General features: G+C 45.2%; 1 protein-coding gene across 3 annotated transcripts in view; it reads left to right on the top strand.

The window, feature by feature from the left end:
* The window catches only part of LOC135215427 (maleylacetoacetate isomerase-like), a 45,239-nt gene extending 26,732 nt beyond the window's left edge, over positions 1–18,507 (top strand). For all 3 annotated transcript variants that reach the window (XM_064250090.1, XM_064250070.1, XM_064250079.1), the window contains exon 8: positions 17,831–18,507. In XM_064250090.1, the coding sequence (XP_064106160.1) occupies positions 17,831–17,954 (124 nt within the window). In that variant the 3' untranslated portion in view covers positions 17,955–18,507. The remainder of the gene's footprint in view (positions 1–17,830) is intronic.
* Positions 18,508–21,729: the final 3,222 nt, after the last annotated feature.

Genomic DNA, 21,729 nt, shown 5'->3' with positions numbered 1-21,729 from the left:
GCAGTATTCTGTCAGTGATTGAAATTCTTAGATAACTCAAGACGTGTTCACAAAGGAAATATAGTTTTAAAAAAAAAACCATACCAGTTTGAACTTCTTTTAGATGATGATTATATGTGAAATTTGAATGGAAAATTTTTTATGGACATCCCAGAGTAGAATTTAAGAGAGGAATATTGCGTTTCTAAATTTAGATGATTAATTTGATGTATGGTAATTGATTGGAATAAATAATGTATGGTAATTCAGGTTGAATAATTAAGGAATTACTGATGATTTTCATTATTCAACTCAGTATGTAGCCAATATATATGTATACAACACAATTTGTAAATGTAAGTAGAGGTTATGAAACAATATGTTTATGACTGCTGCAGTCATTGGTCATAGTCCATAACATGATTATTCAAATGATGTTACCGAGCATGTCTCACATGTTGGTGTTGAGACTGTAATAGTCAGAATATCTTGAGCCTATACTCTGTTTTTTTTCATCTGTCCATCCGCCTGTGGTGTTTTTGTGTGGTAACACTGCGTCCCGGGCTTTAGATAGTTACGCTAATTGTAAGTTTTAGGTAAATAAAAGGATATCTGGGTGTACATTTGTAACTGAAAAGTGTTTTAATAATTTACTGTATGCGAATTACACCGTTAATATTCGAAATAGGATATTGTTATAATCGTTGAATATAAGCTGAGTGTAACTATCTAAAGCCCGGGACGCAGTGTTACCATACAAAAACACCACAGGCGGATGGACAGAGGAAAAAAAACAGAGTATAGTCAGTTCATTTTATGAAGAGACAAGTAATAAAGGTGTTTAATTTTTTAGGTGACTGCAAAATTACAAGTAAAAACAGTAGTAAAGTGAGGGGTTATGTAGAACAGAAAATTGCTTATTTAGGTATACAGTATATGACTTTGAGGTAAATGAAATTGAAGGACTGATCAAAGGTGCTAACGGAGGTAATAAAAATGTTCATGCATTCGCCATTTGGTTATATGTAATGGCTTGACCATGCTCTTGGTGGGTGGCCTCCTATATAGTTGCAGAAAGGATAGTGCTACCATACCTTATATTGTTGTAGTTGGGATGAGTTCAGATGTGAAGTTCGGTACAGTTAAGTCAAACAGCATATTAGGTAGAGATCTAAGTGATTGATGAAATGTGAAAGGTAGAAAGCATTGCAATGGGACTGAAGAGATGTTGCAAAGAAACTCTAGAAATTGGTACCTTAAAGAACATAACCAGTGGCTACTTTGTATATCTGTAAACTATTATTTCATACATTCAACTTCCCTGTCAGATATATACTTAGCTATAGACTCTGTCGTCCCTGACAGAAATTCAAATTTCGCGGCACACACTACAGCTAGGTCAGGTGATCTACCCGCCTGCCGCTGGGTGGCAGGAATAGGAACCATTACCATTCTTGAACCAGATTTTCTCTGTCGCCGGAGCTGGTAACATCGTTTGCTAGTTCCTCCTGACTTTGACTTTTGAATTTCATTTCGCCATTGATCTTTTGGACTGCTATTTGGTGACGTATTGGATCTCTGGTTTGGCATACGCTATTGTGGACTGTTTTTTTGATTTTGGATTTGGATTTTTCTCATAATGTCTGACGTTTCGATTTCGTTCAGAGTGTGTGTGAATGAGAGTTATGTGAGACTACCGAAAGCTTCGGTAGATCCTCACACCACTTGTAAGAATTGTAGAGGGAATGTATGCTCACAATTGAATACATGTGATGAATGCAAGGATTTAAATGAGGAGGAATGGAAGATGCTTGATTCCTATTTGAGAAAGTTGGAAAGGGATAGGGCTAGAAAAGCCTCTTCCAAAAGTGTGAGTAGATCGGTCTCTAACGAGTCAGTTAGCGGGCGATTGCCTATCTCTAATCCAATTGTTTCCTCCCATACAGCTTTACCTTCTCAATTATCCGACTCGGCAAGTTCAACATCGGAAATTGCGAGTCTAAAAGCGAAGAAATGGAGCGTAAACTAAAAGAATTAGAAGGTAAGCATAGTGAAAGTGTTCCCAGTGAAGTGGAGGGTGCGTCTGATCAGCTCTGTCTCGCTCCCAGGTCTAGACCTCTTTCAAGCTCCCAAGCCCAGAGGAGAAGAAATGTCGAAAGCCGCAGGGAGGTTTCAGAGAATCCCCACCGGTCAGGCGTTCCCCCGGCAGATTCTGTAGTTGCGTCCCAGACTGCCAAGGACAGTCATTGGAAAGACGTCCTGAAACAGTGCTTTTCTTTATCTGATTCGTCTTCGAAGAAAGGATGGAGTTCGGACAGATTATCGAGACCTTCGAAGAGATCTTGGAAGTCTCCAGTATTTTACTCTAGCCCGGAAGAATTTCCGGAAGAATATCCTCCGGAAAAGAAGAGAAAGGAGGTACATTCAGAAGTTCCTTCTCCTTCAGCGGAAATAGAAAAAGAGGACATAGCTACGAAGATTTTGGAGCAAATGCAAAAGCAAATATCTTCATTAGTAGGAGTGCTTAAGAAGGATCCTCCTAGAAGAAAGGATAAATTCCTTCCTATTAAAAGATCCCGTCTATGGAACTCTCTGAGAGCTCGGACGAGGCGCCTGCCAGGAGCCTGGCGCCAGCCAGACGCCAGGCTCCTGTCAGGCGCAAAGCGCCTTCAAGGCGAGAGGATTTTCATGGATGGCTAGAAGAGCCTGAAACTCCTATCAGAAAAAGAGCGCCTGAAGCGCCTGGATCGAGGCGCAAAGCTTCTGAAACTTCGGAAGTCAGACGTAGAGCGCCTAAGACTCCTGATAGCAGACGCAAAGCGCCTGAGGATCCTGAAGCGAGATGAAAAGCGCTTAGGATGCCTGAAGTGAGGCGCAAAGCGCCTGAAACGAGGCGCAAGGCGCCTGAAGCGCCTGAAATGAGGCGCGAAGCGCCTGAAATGAGGCGCAAAGCGCCTGGAGCGCCTGAAGTGGCTGAAGCCAGGCGCAAAGCGCCTGAGGAGCCTGATTCTAGACGTAAAGAGCCTGAGCCTACTGCCAAGCGTCGAGCGCCTGAATCTCATTTCAGGCGCCTCGCTCCTGAAGCGCCTAATATCCATCAAGTGACGAGTAGGCGCAAGGACGGACCAGGCTTCAGTCGCTATGAATCGGAAGCATTATCGGAGTTTGAGGCGGACTTGGAGGCTCCTCTTTGGGATTTTTCTCAGGATCAGTTGTTCCGACACGGCATACAAACCTTCGGTCCTTTTACAATAGGAAGGTACTAGCGGCAGCTGGATAGGTCGTAAGCTTTCGAACAAGGGGTTCGGTAGTTAACTGCTTGTCCGACAGGCGCGCGCGCGCGACTGGGAGGTAAACAAATCACTTTTGCTTTCGGCCTCACAGCGAGTGGACGTGTGTGTTCGACGCTCTCTGCCCGCTTCTCGTCGTTTGCTTTCATTGAGTATTTGGTTGTGTTTGTGTATGAATCATAATTGTAAGTACAATCATTTCCTCTTTTTTCATCCATTGTGAATTATTGATCAATCATGGAATCTCCACGCCTCGCTACCCCCCGGAGACTGTGCCCGGGTACCGAAGGGCGTAAATGCGGTAAGTTCCGCTCGTTCCCTGAGATTGATCCACATATTTTGTGCGCTCGGTGTCGGGGGCGCGAATGCACCCGAGCCGAGCCCTGTGAAGTGTGTTGTAATTGGTCGGAGGCGCAGTGGGGCTTGTACGAAGGTAGGAAGAAGCGAAGACCTGCAAAAAGGAGTCGTCCGGAAGCTCTCCCGCGACTCCTTTGGTTACGGACACTTCGGTCTTCTTTCCTGCCGCCCGCTCAGCTCCCACGTTTGGCGCCTTCCCCTTCGGGGGGGTTTGGGGGGGTTTCTAGGTCCTTCTCCTCACCCGACCTGTCGAGTGTGGAGGAGGGCGCTAGATACCCCGATGTCGAGTTGTACTCTGGGTCCTCTATCCGTTCGTCTTCGCGCGAGCGGGTAGAGGATCCTGCTAATCACCCGACCTTTGCTTCCTCAGGTGCGGTTGCCGCGAAGGACGACCTCGGACAGGTGTGGGGCATCGTTGGGGTCTGCAGGGCGTGCCGAGTGTCCAGGGGCTGCTCTACCATCTCGCTGGCTCTGTGGCGGTCACGCATGCTACGGTAACGACCACCACCACGACCCTTTCAACGCCTGGCTATGCTTCACCTCCTCACCTGGTGTACACCCCGCACGCGGTCTCTGTCACACCAACAACATCGGTGCAGGGGCCAGTCGCCGTACCACGGGGGAGTGTGATGCCGCCGCCTGGGTTTGCCGTGCTGCCGCGACCGGACTTCGTGTGCCCGAAGAGCTCGCCCCTGGACCTCCCACCAGTACTAGGATGTCTGTGCCGCTGGTCGTCCACCTGGACCGCCTGTACAGCCTGCCGTACCTGCCGTACTGCCCAGCCGCCTCTGTCCACGGGACGTGATGTTGCCGACCACTGCTGCCGTTTCCCTGTACCTGCTCCTTGCCGTCTCCACTGCTGTTCCTGTGATGCCCTGCCCAACCTGCTGAACGTTGTTCCTGTTCGTGGCGCCGCTGCTCCCGATGCCGATCTGTTCGACAGGTGCGTCCGGGCCCTGTTGCTTCGGCAACAGCAGCCCCGGCTCCGCCCTGGATGACAGATCTGACATCGGTCCTGAGGAGGTTGACGAAGAAGAAGAAGAGGAGGAAGGTGTCGTCGTCGTCTTCATCGTCTTCTTCGTCGTCGTCGTCGTCTGCCGCCTCTTCCCCTTCTTCTTCTAAGGCTCCCCCGCCTAAGAAGAAGAAGGTCGCCTCCCCCCCCCCCCCTAAGAAGTCTCCTTCGGGAGCTTCTAAGGGCCTGTCTCGCTCCGGTGAGACGGGGGTGGGGGTTCTTCCGCTGGTCACCCTGCTCCTTCGGGGGGCAGGACCCGTCTCTTCTTCGCAAGGAAGAAGACTACGGGGACCAGAGGAGTGCCGGCTAACAGCGGCACTTCCTCACCTGCTGTTAGTGGTTCGACCACGGCAGCAGGGAGTCCGTCTCGGCCTCTTCGTTCGCGAGAGGTACCAGTGTACGGTCGCCTACCAGCGACCGTGCAGCTAGGAACCAGACCTCTGAGCCAGCTCAGCGTCAGGTTCACGGCACGGAGCGGAAGACTGGTGACAGCCGCTCACTCGACTCTCACCAGACCAGCTCTCGCTCTCGCGGCGAGCAGCTGGCTAGCCCGGGCGGACGTGACGTCCACTGGACCGCCGGCCACGGGCTGAGGCGGGGAAGAGGTCCCCCCGTTGCCGGCACCAGCCACGGCTTGGGTACCGGACGACGTGACGGCGCCGTGAGGATACGCACCCGGTCTCACCGTGACATGGAGCTCGCCGGTCGCCTGACCGTCACTCTCCCAGAGAGCGATCGGGTACGGCAACCAGCACCAGCTCTTCTGACACACGAGACCGGGGCCGCTGTTCTCAGTCCAGCCGTTCTCCACAGCGAGACGGCTCGACTAGGCCTGCAGCTCGATCTCGCCACCCGCGGGTTGACGATCGCCTGCAGTCTTCCAAAGCCCACTGGTTCTGCCAGCGAGCGAGGAGGGAGCGTTAGTCTGCCTCTCCCATACCTTCAACCTCCGGGTTACGGGTTACCACGACGTCCTACGTACCAGGCACGGTTCTCGGACCGGCCAGGTTCGTATGCACAAGTGGCTGGAGGAGACCGAGAGGGGTCTGTCGCTGTTCCCCCCCTCGAGGGGGGAGGGTCCTCGTGAGTATGCTCCTGTTTTGAGGGACTGGATGGTCCCTACTCTTCCGCAGGACGCAGTCACTCCTGAGATCCAGAGGAACTTTGCCGAGGTAATTGCGCTGATTCGTCAGCACAACGACCTCGCGGAAGGATCGCCGCTCCCACCATCTGAGCCCACGTCTCCCGGCTCGAGTCGTTCTGGGGCCCGAAGAGGAACCCAGACCGATGGTGGTTTGCCGCGTTCCGAGCTTGCCGACTGGAGCCTAGGTAGAATCTCTTGTCTCCGGGCAAGACGGTTCTCTCAAGTCTGGCAGGTTGAGCAAGCTGCTTCCACCTCCTCTGCTGCGACAGCGGCGTTTTTATGTGCCATCTGAGGACCCGATGCCGCCCAAACAGGTGAACCCGGAGTTAGCCAGGCTGACTCCGGTGTGCCTCTGCAGCAGCTCCTGTCCGAGAACCTATGGTTCTCGCAGCAAGAGGCAACTCGGCCTGGGAATCTCACTCCCGGGCCTGGCAGCTTTCCAGGCCGTCTCCTGGTTAGATCTGTGGTCCCTCACAGTATCTAAGGTCGCGCCAGCCAACTCCGGGGGATTTCTCCCGAAGATGACTCGGCTTTAGGAGACTTTGCCAGTCTGGGGAAGAGCCTCCATCTTCCTCCTTCCTTGACACCAGACGGTGAACCTGTGGGCCAACCTGGTTCTCCGACGTAGGGACGCTGTCCTACCCGAGTTTCCAGGGGCGGCTGGGCGTGAAGCGGCATTGGACTCCGCAACGGACCTTTACGGAGTTCCACGTCTCTCTTCCCAGGAGAGATGGTGGACGCTGCGGTGGGACAGACGGCGCACTGACGACAGTGACCGTCTGGTTCACCAGGCAGTCTCGAAGGCTTCTGGGCAGCCTCGGACTGCGGCCAAGGCCGAAGAGCTCGGCTAGACTTGCTTCCTCGGTGGCTAAGACGTAGTCGCGTTTGAAGCCCCGGGGAAAGACTCTGTCTTCTTCGACTTCTTCAAAGGGGAAGCCGTAACCAGCCCTCCTCCCAGCCCTCCTTCTCCCGAGGAGGCTCTGAGAAGAAGTCGAAGAAAGGGGGAAACGCTAGGGACGGCGTTCCCCCTCACCTGCTGCCGAAGTGGGGGGGTGCCTGGCCAGCCATTGGGCAACTTGGCAGCGCTACGGCGCCGAGACCTGGATTGTAGATGTCCTTCGGGAGGGATATCTATTACCCTTCGAATCTCGGCCACCCCTCACCTCCAACCCGGTCCAACAGCAGTCGTACGTTCCAGGGTCATCGAAGGACGTAGCAATGAGACAGGAGATCAAGACCATGCTGAGCAAGAGAGCTAGAAATCGTCACGGATCAGTCACCGGGTCTTTTACAGTCGACTCTTCCTGGTGGAAAAGTCTACGGGAGGCTGGCGCCCGGTGATAGATCTCTCTCCTCTGAACTGGTTTGTTCGCCAGACCCGGTTCACGATGGAGACGGCACGTTCCGTGCTCGACTCCATCAGGGAGAACGATTTCATGCTTTCAGTGGACTTGAAGGATGCGTATTTCCAAAAATACCCATTCATCAGTCCTCCAGAAAGTACCTCCGCTTCATCCTCGACGGGACGGTGTACCAGTTCAGGGCACTTTTGCTTCGGTCTCTCAACCGCCCCACAGGTGTTCACGCGAGTGTTCACTCTGGGTGTCTGCTTGGGCCCATTCGCACGGGATACGTCTGATGAGTATCTCGACGATTGGTTAGTCCTGGCGAGCTCCCGCTCGCAGTTGCTACAGGAACAGGGATCGACTGCTCGAGTTCTGTCGCGATCTGGGGATCGTTGTGAACTTCGAAAAGTCCGATCTCGAGCCCCAAGCAGAGGATGGGAAGTACCTGGGTAATGCCTGATCGACACGGTAAGCAGGGCGAGTCTTTCCCCAAACCGCAGAACTCGCGGAATCAGCAGATTCAGGGAGGCAGCCAACCAGTTCCCTGTCTCGGTCATGGAACAGGTAGCTCAGCGATGGCAAGTCGTTGATCGGACACCTGTCGTCACTCGAGAAGTTAGTCCCTCACGGGCGTCTTCACCTGCGGTCTCTTCATGGTGACTAAAGGAGAGTTGGTCACAGGCAACGATCCCCCAAGCTTTCCAGTGTCACTGACACCGGAGGTGAGGCAGGACCTAGCCTGGGGGCGGGCTGGACGACAGGAACCTCTTAAGAGGAGTGCCTCTGCGCACTCCCCCCCCGGACATGCAGCTGTTCTCAGACGCATCGACTGAGGGATGGGCGCACCTACCTGGAGGAGTTTGCTGACTTCAGGAGTGTGGGACGAGAACGACAAGCACCTTCCACATCAATGTACTGGAACTCAAGGCAGCGTTTCTCGCTCTCCAAGAGTTCCAGGACCGCTTGATGGGACACTCAGTGGTTGTTGATGTGCGACAACACCACGGTAGTGGCCTACGTCAACAAACAGGGGGGCCTAGAGTGTCTCTCCCGTTGTACCAGTTTGACTCGGCAGGTGCACGAGTGGGCCGAGGCACAACTCAAATAGAGCTGTCGGCACGCTACATTCCGGGAAGAGGAATGTAGTAGCAGACACGCTCAGCCGTCGGGATCAGGTGATAGGGACCGAGTGGTCTACACCAGGACGTGGCGGAAAGGCTCTTCGACCGTGGGGGCGACCAGTTCGTGGATCTGTTCGCCACCCAAGGCACAACAGAAAACTTCAGGTTTTCTTCTCAGCCGTGCCGGACCCATGGCAGCTGCAGAGGACGCTCTCCAACACCCGTGGGACAACCTCTTCGTCTATGCCTTTTTCCTCCGTTCAGCCTGTTCGCAAGGTGATCATCGAGCGCTGGTCACCCCGAATCTCAGGATGATCCTGGTGGCTCCCAAATGGCCACAGGCCATTTGGTATCCGGACCTGCTGGCTCTTCTCGCAGGATAACCGAGAGAGATTCCCCCTTGGCGCAACCTTCTCGCCCACGCCACACGTCTAGCGGTACCCACCGGAGCAGTCCAGTCCCTACGACCTTCACGGCTGGCTGTTATCCACCATCTCTTGCGAACGAGAGGCTTTTCTCGTAGCGCAGCAACAGAGATGGCTGGAAACGTCCGTCAGTCCTCTGCAGCTGTGTACCAGGGAAGTGGGCCGTCTTCTGTGGTTGGTGTCGTAGACGGGGTCTATCTCCTCTCAGAGCCACTCTTCAGCAGGTAGCGGATTTCCTCGTGTTTCTTCGCCGAGAGAAGCTCCTCTCAGTCCCCACAGTCAAAGGATACAGAGCCGCCCTGGCTCTCGTCCTGAAACTGAGGGGATTGGACATCTCGAACTCGTTCGAGATCTCCTTGCTTATGAGGAGCTTCGAAAGGTCTTGCCCACCCAGGGGCGGGAAGTGGATGCCTACAAGAGTCAAACCCATGACTTTATATTTGCTCCTGTACAGGAACAAGTTCTTACATTGCTGGTACGAAGAGATACGCTTGCCTCTCTCTTAGTACTCGGTCCAGAGGTCTGACCATTGATCCTGCGGTGCACACCCCGATCAATCGGACAGAGGCTTGGATCCCTCCCTCGCTCTTACGACCAGGGAGACTTCCAAGGTTGGGCGAACACCAGTCTGTTCACAAAAGACTCAGATTCCTCCCACCAAGAAGTGAGTCTTCCTATTGTAAAAGGTGACCGAAAGGTTTGTATGCCGTGTCGGAACAAATGACAATTTGTCCAAAATTGCATTTTTCCTAACTATACAAACCCCTGAGGTCCTTTTACACATAGTCCCACCTCATGCCACCCCTCACTCTGCAGTTTTTGCTTGGGCCAAAAGCAAAGTGATTTGTTTACCTCCCAGTCGCGCGCGCACGCCTGTCGGACAAGCAGTTAACTACCGAACCCCTTGTTCGAAAGCTTACGACCTATCCAGCTGCCGCTAGTACCTTCCTATTGTAAAAGGACCTCAGGTTTGTATAGTTAGGAAAAATGCAATTTTGGACAAATTGTCATTTTTCGCCTGACAGGGTCTCTAGACGTCGCACAGGCGGCCGTAGCCCCTGTCAGGAGGGGCGTGATTCTGGGAAAATGGAGAGACATTCAAGGACTTCTCCTGATAAGGACGAGAGTTGTCGCACAGGCGGCCGTCGTCCTTGTCAGGAGGGTCTTAGTGTAATCAAAGACAAAGGGCAACATCGGCCTTCACCGGGCAGGGACTCAAGACGTCGCACAGGCGGCCGTAGCCCTTGTCAGGTTGCAGTCGGTGTTGCTACTAGCCCTTCACCTTCCAGAGAGAGGAGTCCTCATCCAGTTGCGCACTCATCTCCAAATATAATGCATCACGATTTAGAAGATGTCTCGGACTCTGAAGAAAATAAGGGGGCAGGTCTTTCAGACTATAAGACCTTGACAGCCCTCTTATTAAAAGACTTTAGAGAGTCTCTGAGCCCTGCTGCCCCTCCTTCTCCTCGGTCTTTATTTTTGAGTACGAAGACTGCAAAGTCTTCCTCTTTTTTGAAGATGCAACCGACCATCTCAATGAAGAGGACTTTGCAGTCTTTCGGAAATTGGTTTAAAACCAAGGAGGCGGGAAAGACTGTGTTTACCTGTCCCCCTTCCAGGCTATCGAGAAGGAGAGGGATTTGGTACAACACGGGAGAATCAATGGGACTTGCTCTTCCCTCCTCTGCTGAAGCGGACTTCTCGAGTTTGGTGGACTCGGCAAGGAGACATGCTCTTCCATCGGCCAAACTAAACTGGACAATGTCTGAAACGGACCATCTCCTCAAGGGAATATTCCATGTCTTGGAAGTTTTTTAACTTCCTAGACTGGTCCCCTTGGGGCTTTGGCCAAGAAGACGCAAGACCCTCAGTTTTTTTAGTAAGCCCTAAGTCTTGCATAGTGTCCTTGCATGTATGGACAAGGCGTTGCAGGATGGATCGGTCTGAAGTGGCATCCCTTTTTCTCGGGGGTAAGGAGTAAACTAAATTCAAGATGGTCCTGTCCTATAGTTTCTTTTTTAACTAAGGCAGTCTCTCCAGTACAGAGGGCTTCTCTTTTATATGCCTATTTGTCTAAGCAGTTGTTTCCTTCTCAGTTAGTGAGGGATATTTCCCACACTCTTACTGAGAAGGCAACACAAGATTTGCTGGTGCAATCTGCAAAGAAACCTAGACCAGCTGTCCTGTCACGAAGAGGGAGCCAAGAACTGCCCAACGCCCTTTCGAGGCAGCACTTCAAACCGAGCCCCAAGAAGAGAGGAGGGGAAAAAAGAGGATCTTCTATCAGAGTCCCGAAAAAGAATCCGAAATGAGGTTCCAGTCCTCCAAGCACCAGTAGGGGCCAGACTTCTGAAATTTTCAGAAGCATGGGCTTCAAGAAAAGCAGATGCTTGGTCCTTACAAGTTCTCAAGAAAGGATACCTCATCCCCTTCAGGAACAGACCTCCATTGACGTCGACACCGAGGGAGCTGTCAGCGAGGTACAAAGATCCTGTAAAAAGAGATGCCCTTCTCGGGTTAGTACAGCAGATGTTGGAGAAGGAGGCCATCGAGAGAGTACAGGATCCACACTCTCGGGGCTTTTACAACCGCCTCTTTTTGGTGCCAAAAGCCTCAGGAGGGTGGAGGCCGGTCCTGGACGTGAGTGCATTGAACCGCTTCGTGGAGAAGACAAAGTTCTCCATGGAGACCTCCAATTCGGTCCTCGCTGCTCTCCGTCCAGGAGATTGGATGGTCTCCCTCGACCTTCAGGATGCTTACTTTCACGTCCCCCTGCATCAGTCGTCGAGGAAATATCTTCGATTCATGGTGCAGGGAAGAATTTATCAATTCAGGGCTTTGTGCTTCGGCCTCTCGACAGCTCCTCAGATGTTTACGGCGTTGATGAGGAACGTAGCAAGATGGCTACATTTGAAGGGGGTGAGAATATCGCTTTACTTAGACGACTGGCTCATAAGAGCACAGTCAAAACAACAGTGTTTGGAGGACTTGGAGATAACTGGAATTAGTCAGATCTCTCGGATTGCTTGTGAACCTCGGGAAATCTCAGACGATCCCCAGCCAGAACATTGTCTATCTGGGGATTCGGATGGATTCTCTGGGTTTTCGAGCATATCCATCCCAAGAAAGGATTGCGAAAGGGGTGGAAAAGATCTCGGCCTTCCTAGAGAAAGAATGAAGCTCAGCGAGGGAATGGCTCAGTCTTCTGGGCACCCTTTCGTGCTAGAGCAGTTCGTTTCTCTGGGGAGGCTGCACATGAGACCCTTGCAGTTCCATCTAAGGAGAAGTTGGAACAGGAAGACAAAAGAACTGACGGATACCTTTCCCAATGACGAAAGCACCAAATACCACTTGTGATGGTGGTTAGAACCTCTAAGAGAGAACGAGGGAGTGTCCTTGTCTCTTCAGAACCCTCACCTAGTGTTGTTCTCCAACGCCTCGGAGACGGGATGGGGAGCAACACTAGGGACGAAGGAGGTGTCAGGCATCTGGACGGAAGAACAGAAGACCTGGCATATAAATGCAAAAGAGCTCATAGCCGTACATCTGGCACTGGAGACATTTTCGGGAACGAAGTCAGAGGCGTGGTGGTCCAGGTCAACTCGTACAACACCACGGCTCTGGCATATATCAGAAAACAGGGGGGAACACACTCTTTCTCCCTTTACGAGCTGGCAAGGGATCTATTGGTCTGGACGAAGGAATGAGGGATAGTGGTCCTGACGAGGTTCGTTCAAGGAGGGAGAAATATAAGGTTGGACAGATTGAGCAGGAAGAACCAGGTCCTTCCAACAGAATGGACCCTTCATTCACAAGTCTGCCAGCAACTATGGTCTCTTTGGGGGAAGCCTCAAGTGGACATAAGTTTGCAAACGTTCCTCTCCAGAAGGAAGAACTTTTGCTCGTTGGGGGACGATCCCAGAGCCCTGTCAGTCGATGCCATGCTCATGAACTGGACGGGCATAGATGCTTATGTTTTTCCCCCATTCAAGATGCTGGGGGAAGTAATGAGGAAGTTCGTGTCCTCGGAAGGAATGAGGATGACGTGGATCGCTCCCTATTGGCCTGCAAGAGATTGGTTCACAGAGGTACAGGAATGGATAGTGGACTTCCCCAGATCTCTTCCCGAAAGGACAGATCTACTCAAACAACCCCACTTCGAGAGGTACCACAAAAACATCCACGCTCTCGCCCTGACTGCCTTTCGACTATCGAAAGACTGGTCAGAGCGAGAGGCTTTTCTCCTCGCAAGGCTGCAAAAAGCAATTGCGAGAGCAAGAAGGTCCTCAACCATGCGGATATACAATCGAAGTGGGAAGTTTTCCGTAGATGGTGCAAGGCGAAGAAGCTGTCCTCCTCCGATACCTCTGTGACCGAAATTGCTGATATTCTTTTATATTTATGTGAAGAATCTCAGTTAGCAGTGTCAACCATTAAAGGATGTAGGAGCATGTTGTCTGCTGTGTTCAGGAATAGAGGCCTGAACATAGAGAATGACAAAGATCTTCATGATTTAATTAGATCATTTGAGACTACGAAATCAAGAACTTCACTCACCCCTAGTTGGAACCTAGATGTGGTCCTCTGATATCTTATGTCAGAGAGATTCGAGCCTCCTGATAAAGCGTCTTTCAGAGACATAACAAGAAAATGTATTTTCCTGATAGCTCTCGCTACTGCAAAAAGAGTAAGTGAGTTGCAAGCTCTAGATTCAAGAGTGGGTTTTAAGGGAGACTCGGCAGTATTGTCTTTCAGGCCTTTGTTTTTAGCGAAAAACGAAAATCCCTCAAGACCTTGGCCTAGAACATTTGTAGTAAAAGGGCTTTCTCAATTAGTGGGAAATGAAATTGAAAGAGCATTATGTCCTGTTAGAGCTTTGAAGTTTTACTTGCAAAAGAAGAAACAGTTGCAAGGTTGCAATCAAAGCCTCTGGTGTGCTGTTAAAGACCCAAGAAGACCAATGTCAAAAAATGCATTTGCCTTTTTTGTTAAAAATGTAATAACTGAAGCTCACATGAGCTGTAATAGTGATTCATTTAAGACATTAAGGGTTAAAGCACATGAGGTACGTGCAGTTGCTACATCGTTATCTTTCAACAAGAACATGTCGATGAAGAACATCTTAGCAGCCACGTATTGGAGGTGCAACTTGGTGTTTGCCTCACATTACTTAAGAGATGTAAGAATAACATACGAGAAATGCTTCTCTCTGGGACCGTATGTATCAGTGGATACAGTGCTGGGGAAAGGAGATACGACTGATCCTTAAATTTGTTTTTTATCCTTATATTTGGTATAGTGTGATTTTAAAATAATTTGGTGTTGAGTTTTTAGGTTGTTTGAATGGCGTTTGGGGATAACGCCTTTCAATCGTAAATACTAATCCACGGTTAGGATCGGGTGATCGGGATCAGTGTTGTACTCCTTTGTATGCCAATAGGCATAGGTATATTGTCATGTAGTGGATAGGACCAGTGACAATTTGCCATCAGGTTCTGTCGAGTAAGTGGATAAGACCCCATTGACATTCCTTTCAAGAGTTCTCAGCCATAGGTCACACCCTCGCTGAAGCTTTTGAGGCGAAGCAGACTTCTAAGCATAAGCTATGAAATCTACCGCCTAAACAGGTAGGAACCAGGGTATTGTTAATTAACTTTTATTACCTACAACATATGTTGTTTACCTGTCTAATCAGTAACTAGCTGTCTCTTACCCTCCGCCAAAGGTGCCAATCAGCTAAGTATATATCTGACAGGGAAGTTGAATGTATGAAAATGATATTGTTATTGTACAATAAAGTTTCATACATACTTACCTGGCAGATATATACGATTGTATGGCCCACCCAGCCTCCCCTCAGGAGACAGGTGGAAGAGAAAATATGGTTCAAGAATGGTAATGGTTCCTATTCCTGCCACCCAGCGGCAGGCGGGTAGATCACCTGACCTACCTGTAGTGTGTGCCGTGAAATTTGAATTTCTGTCGGGGACGACGGAGTCTATAGCTAAGTATATATCTGCCAGGTAAGTATGTATGAAACTTTATTGTACAATAACAATATCATGTTTCTTTTGGAGAACTGTTTGGCATTACCTTGTGGTATCATCGTGCACATCATGATGTTTTGACAATTTTTGAGTATGCAAACTCAAAAAACGAGATATATACAAGAGGAAAATCTGTTGCTTTTTCAGAATACTTAAAAGTACAGAGAGCAGGAACATGGCTAAATATTAAGCTAAATGCAGAAATGTTGGTCATTTAATTGTTGTGAAATAGATGCCAGGAAAGCATGAGTCAGATGTTCTTAAGTGCTCAAACTTGATTTGTAAATGGTTTCTGAGCTGATAAATTCATTTATTATCTCTTTTGAGTTTTTGGGAGGTTATTGTACTGTGTAATCCTTACCAGGCATTTTTGTTTTTAGGCATTTACCATGGTGACTATTGGATTTTCGATGAAATCTTGAGTTATTCTGCCCAGTAGGAATAAAATAAGTTCTGCTTTTGATTTTTGATTTTTAACTGAACCATTTAGCATCCACTGTACTGGCTTTGTGGATGCGACCCTTTGTATTTCTCAGCCACCTTATTTTCTTGTTACTCTGTGAGATTGTTAACCCTTACTGGATGGGTAAACTTTGAGGTCGGCCAATTTACAAAAAAAAAAGAAAAGAAAAATGGGAAGATATGCAAATGCACATGGTGAAAGAAAAAAAAATTCAAAAAAATTTTCCCTTCCTTCCACAAGAAGTTGAAAATTGCTATTTACAACCCCTTGTTGTAGGGCCTCTTTCACTAGACAATTGTAAACTTTACCAACTTATATGTTTTTTCTAATAAATAATTTTATATTATTGTGTAAAATTATAATTTCAGTTCACACAATATCAAAACATAAGAAATATAATCAGTAACAAATTCTTTGAGTATTTGTTGAAAAATATTTACTGGAAATTACCAAGAATAAAGATTCAGTAACTTTTATTTTTATGTGTTTTTTCTAATATTTCTTTGCAAAAATTACATTTACAACTGACATACTGTCATAAAAGACAAGAATAAAAACCGACTGTAACCCCTTGGTATATTTATGAGCAAATTTACAAAAAGACTTCATTTGAGGGAGAGATGCAATACATTCCACCTTGAAGTCAGAAGGAGAACTGAAGTCCTGAGCTGCCGAGTCTTGATTTTAGCTAGTGTAAAAGTTGCTATTAGTGAATTTATGGGCTATAGAAGTAATGGCACCTCTTTCTTGTGTGATTTTTTTCAAATTGATGGTGCTTAATATTGTTTATCTACAGGATCAATCCGTCCACCACCCCAAACCTGTTATTACTACGTACTCCCAAGGAGCAATCAGACCATTAAGGGTTAATTTTCTTTCTAATGATGATAGACTTTCATATACAGTCAACCCCCGCCTATTCGCAGTTTTGGATCGCGGACTTGCTGATTTGTGGATTTTTCTATGGAACATACACATATTTACACATTATTTGTGGAGCCTACTCGTGGTATCTTTTATAAAGAAGTAAATATACAGTAATTATTGTATTTTCATATTTTAGTGACTAAATGCATTTTTTGTGATAAAACTATCAAAATACTCAGGTATAACCATTTTTATAGGTTTTTTGGTGTTTGAACTATCAAAATAGGCAGTTGTTAAAGGGTTTCAAATATTTGCGGATTTTAGTGACGTATTTTTCCGGGGTGTTGTGGTACACATCCCCCGCAAATACCGGGGGTTAACTGTAAGGTATAATCTGCATTTTGCAGTTTGTCACTTTTTGGTATGCTCTCATGGACTTTTGTTAATTTTAGTACATATATGCTCTTTCACCATAATGTTTCGTCCACTCACACATTCCTTCTGTGTTGCTTGTACTCTTCACATTTATTTATTGTTTTTATTTTTTATTGATTTATCAGAAAAGGGTTTTATACTGTCATTACCCAACATACGAACGAGTTACATTCCCAACGGCCATTCATGTCTTGAATTGTTCATAAGTTGGTTTTCAATATGTAGTGCATAATTTATGTTGTGTAAATAATATTCCTGAGTTAACTTGGAAGTCAGACTTTATACTATTTTTACTGTATGTTTTTGAATTGTGCAGTATGTATTAAAAATAATTACTTTGGATGTTGGAAAGGTAAAAAGAAGAAAAAATTTTGATTCGTGCAACATTCTAAATTTAATATTTTGTTGCTTTGAAAGATATGAACTTGGAGAGAATTTAGCAGGAGCAGCATCTGACATAGGAAGTTCATCAGGTAAACAGTGCACACTGCCATCTGTTGACAAAAATAAATGCTAAACATTTCTTATGGGGAGAGGAAATATAGAAAAATGGGAACTCATCAAAGAACAAGTTAAGTCAGGAAGATAGAAATAAGTAGGAATATTTTATCAATATGAATGAGTTTCATGTTATTGTCAGAAGAATACAGTTCAAATAATCACAAGAATACTCTGGATAATCATGGATGGGGTTAAAGGAACAGGTTCTTCTTATTACTAGAGTTCTGTTCTTTGCAAAAAATTCTTGCTAGTAGAAAAGGCACACAAAGCCAAATTTGAACTTAGGGTGGCAAAGGTGAGGGCTCCAGAGCTCCAAACACAATTTTATCTATTGACCCTGTCTATTTGTATCTCTGATTGTTCGTAACATGAATGTTCGTAAGTAGGGTGGTGACTGTAGTGTCATATCAAAACAGGTTAAATTTAATGGGTTTGAAGCTCACAGCATCTCAAATATCTTGATTTTGTTGGTGGGGGTTCTTGTGCACTTGAGGTATGTAGCATAATTCTATTGACTTGTTTGATGTACTGCTGGGAACTACTTTTTTTCACGATGTTCATTTTGCTGATGCTTTACCACTGGGATTAGGGCTTTTTTTTTGAGTGTTGTCATTAAAACTTGAGTTTTTGCATATACAGTAATGGGATTGCATGTTGCTTGATGAATCTTGATTAGCTATTATTGGATATACCTGCTAGGTTTTGAGCTGAATGTTTTACATGAACCATCTGTGTAATTTTTACTGTCTCCTTATTTTTGTATACATAAGGCTTCTTTAATGATTGAGGAATCTAAACACATCCGTAGGTAGACGTTTGATTCCAACATTTTGTTTTTTACAGATTCAAAGTGGATATGTCTGCATTCCCAACAATCTCTCGCATACATGATGCTTTGACATCTCTAGAGGCCTTCCAGGCTGCACATCCCTCCAAACAGCCAGATTGCCCAGAGGATCTCAAATAAGTTTAATAAAATTTTGTTATGATGAACTTTTCCAAATTAATTTCGTTTTTGGCAATATATTTTTTTGGGGTAGATAACACTGGAAATTATTCTCATTAAAATACTGTCTGTTTGGAAGTCGGCTCTTTCCTTAATTGCAGTGGTCATACTATGGAAATTTTCAGCAACATCTCAAATGATTCTATGGTTATTATTTTTCTGTCTTTCAAGAGATTGTTTGCATAATTTTGATTTTTGCTTTTAAGCTTCCTTGCTCTATTTGGTATGTGCAGTTACTGATAATTTTTGGGTGACTTAACAGGTGGTGGTATGATGTCAAAGTTATTGTCAATTCAGAGTGCTATTCAGCATCAAGTCTGTTATAATAGAAATATTATTAAGCAATGTCTTGTAGGAAATTGGTTGGAATTTACAGACTTCAGTAATTGAACATTAATGGAATAGATTTCCATGTATACTTTGTTGTTACTTCATAAAAGTTTATCTGAAAAAGTTGTGGAAACTATTGATGTTTCTATCATATTTTTTAATGAAATACAGTATTTTGGTAAAAGGAAGTTTTACTATCCATGGCATAATTACAATATAGAATATTATTTGAGAGCAACCACACAGTGTAGCAAGTTGTTTTGCCAATTATTAATTATTTTTAGAGAGAATATGGGTATGAATTTACAAACTGAAGTAGGGTGTTGGTTGAAGATTAAAACTTATGTTTTTTCCGAGTACAGTGTACAACAAATAAGGTAAAGTACAGTCACTTAATCAGTTTTCCTTATGGAAAAGGCCCTGACTAATAAAGACAAAATACCAGTGTTATTACTGTACTCGTTTTTTTCCATCTGTCCAGCCGCCGGTGGTGTTTGTGTATGGTAACACTGCGTCCGGGGCTTTAGATAGTCACATTCAGCTTACATTCAACAATAGTAACAATATCCTTTTTAAATATGTAACTGACCTGGCAGTTATATACATAGCTATATTCTCTGACGTCATGACGTCAGAGAATATAGCTATGTATATAACTGCCAGGTAAGTATATTTAAAAATTTATCTTAAAATAAGAATATCATATTTCGAATATTAACGGTGTAATTCGCATACAGTAAATTATTAAAATGCTTTTCAGTTGCAAATGTACACCCAAATATCCTTTTATTTACCTAAAATTTACACATAGCGTAACTGTTTAAAGCCCGGGAAGCAGTGTTACCATGGGAAAACACCAAAGGCGGATGGACAGATGAAAAAAACAGAGTATAGTCATGTTTTTAAGCAGCAAGCACAGGAGTTACAGCTCCAAGACACTTATTTAGAGATACAGTGTATTAGTCATTCCTGGAAGGTTCAAGCGTTTGGACTAGAAAGTGCCTTCTAAGGTCATGTTATTAAACTTAAAATGACATTGGCTCCTCAGAAGAGACATGCCATCTCACTGGTTGTTCAGTATTTCAGATCTTTGACTCCTATTCTTTCTAAGTGTACTATATGTTGTTTTGGAGGCCAAGAAACTGTTCACGTAGCTGGATAAGTCATTGAACCCATAGAATAACAGGCAAAGCATTATTGATTAAAACATGAGGCTTATAATACATAATTGGAAATAATAGATGATTAACCCTTAAGAGCTGAGCTAAAAAGAACACATGCTCCAATCAAGGCTGGGGAAACTTTTGAGTTTGGCTAATTAAAAAAAAAAAAAAAATCAGTGGAAAGTAGATATTTAAATGCACATGGTGTGAGAAAAAAATTCTAAAAAATTTTCTGCACCTTCCACGAGAAGTTGAAAAAGACTATTTGCAATCTCTTGTAATGCCTCTTACAAGACATTCATAAATTTTTACCAAGTTGTACATTTTTATCCAATAATTTTTTGTAAAATTATAATTACAGCTCACACAACAACGTAACCGATAAGAAATAAAATCATTAAAAAAATTTTGAGTATTTTTGTTGCAGAATGTTTAGTAAGTTTACTGGATCCAAGATGCAGAAATTTTTTTGGATTATACTTATTTTTGCAAATATTTCTTTGCACTTTTCTCTGCAAAATTACATACTATCATAAAAGATAAGAACTAAAACCAACAGCAACCCTTGGGTATATTTGTGAGCAAATATATAAAAAGACATCATGTGAGAGAGAGAGGCAGTACATACTCTCTTGAAGTCAAGATCACAACAAAGTTGCCACTAGTGAATTTATAGGCTATAGAATTGATGGAACCTCTTTTCTGCCAGATTCCACCAAATCAATGACATGGAATACTGATGCTTACCATGAGGGAATCTGTCCACCACCCAAAACCTGTTATATTGCTAGTCATATGAGGGTATCCTTCCATTAAGGGTTAAGGTAGGTGACAGAAACATTTAATTTTGCTTTAATGGTAAACAATACAGTAATTCCTGAGGCAGCAGTGAGACTGATGAGTGAAGTCAGCATTGAAAACTAACCATTTTTAAACAAAAATCTGTAAAGTATGAAAAAAGTATTAGGAAAAATTATCATAGCAAAACAAAATAGTGATGTGCAAGATTCTGGAACTAGAAAGGGAAGTGAAGAAAGTAGGCAATTAAGAAAACTCAATGTAATACATAGCTTGATGGCAGGGTACCTGCAGCAAGTGTGATTTTTATTATAAAGTAGTTAAACAAGGCCACAGTTGCTTATCTTGACTGTTAGGGCTTGCAAAAAAGCTTTGTCTAATAAATGAGAGGTGAAATATGGAGCCAAGGAATTCGTAGAAAAAGTACAGCTAAGTAGGAATGGTTGAAAAAGTAAAATGCAAATAACTGCAGGTGAAATTACATGGGTACTGCTAAGAACCTTAGTACTACTATCAACAACATACCACATGCACAGTAAGAAGAGGTATACTTATGAATGAAATTGTCAGCAAGCTTACATAAAAAAATTTATGAAATAAGGGAAGGTGCATTTTGCAGTCCTAATACCAAGGAGAGAGACTTTTCCTTGCTAGACCAAAAACTTACAGTTAGATTATAGGCATACTCCATTGTGGCTTCTGCCTTTAAAAGCCAGTGTGACTGGGAAACATGATAGTCCTCAGTAATTAAGGTGTGCGTGTTTAAGAGGATATATACTCCCTTTGGCTTTGAGCCCAAATAAAATAACTAACGGGTCAATAATCTTGGGACATTGAAGCTATGCTAAAAAACTGGAACTTTGTGACTTAAGTAGCTTAGCAAAGAATTGTACAAATGCTTCTCCTGAAGGATATGTAAGGATGTCATAGTGAAGTTTTTCTTGCCACGAAAATCTGTTGTAATAGGGGAACCACATTGGTTATGAGCAGAAAAAATGAGAAATCATGGGTCAGAATTTAACCCTGGTCATGACTGATTTTAAATTTCACTGGATATTGAACTTTGTTATGGCTGCTCTTCACTCTAAAACATTATCTTTAAAAACTGGAATAATAAATTTGAAAACAAATTAAAACATCAATTCCATCAATGGATTGTGATTTTCTCTAGGAATAAATGAATTTTATGTTGAAGTACTGTACTAATTATATTCATCTTTTAATCGTTCATGCTTGTTGTCCCCATGAGTTTATGATGAACAGCTGACAGGCCCTCAGTTCCTGTATGAAGGATTGCAGGCCAACACTAACAGTTGAACATTTTATGTCTATTTACAAACTTTTACCAACAGTGAATTTCTAAGTTCACAGATCAAAATAATTTCAAACACTCAGCTTGTGCTCTGTCACATATTCAAGTTTCTAGTGCAAGTATTGGATTCCAA

This window comes from Macrobrachium nipponense, chromosome 19, assembly GCF_015104395.2.
Source record: "Macrobrachium nipponense isolate FS-2020 chromosome 19, ASM1510439v2, whole genome shotgun sequence".
NCBI lineage: Eukaryota > Metazoa > Arthropoda > Malacostraca > Decapoda > Palaemonidae > Macrobrachium > Macrobrachium nipponense.
This window is presented reverse-complemented; position numbering and strand designations above follow the sequence as displayed.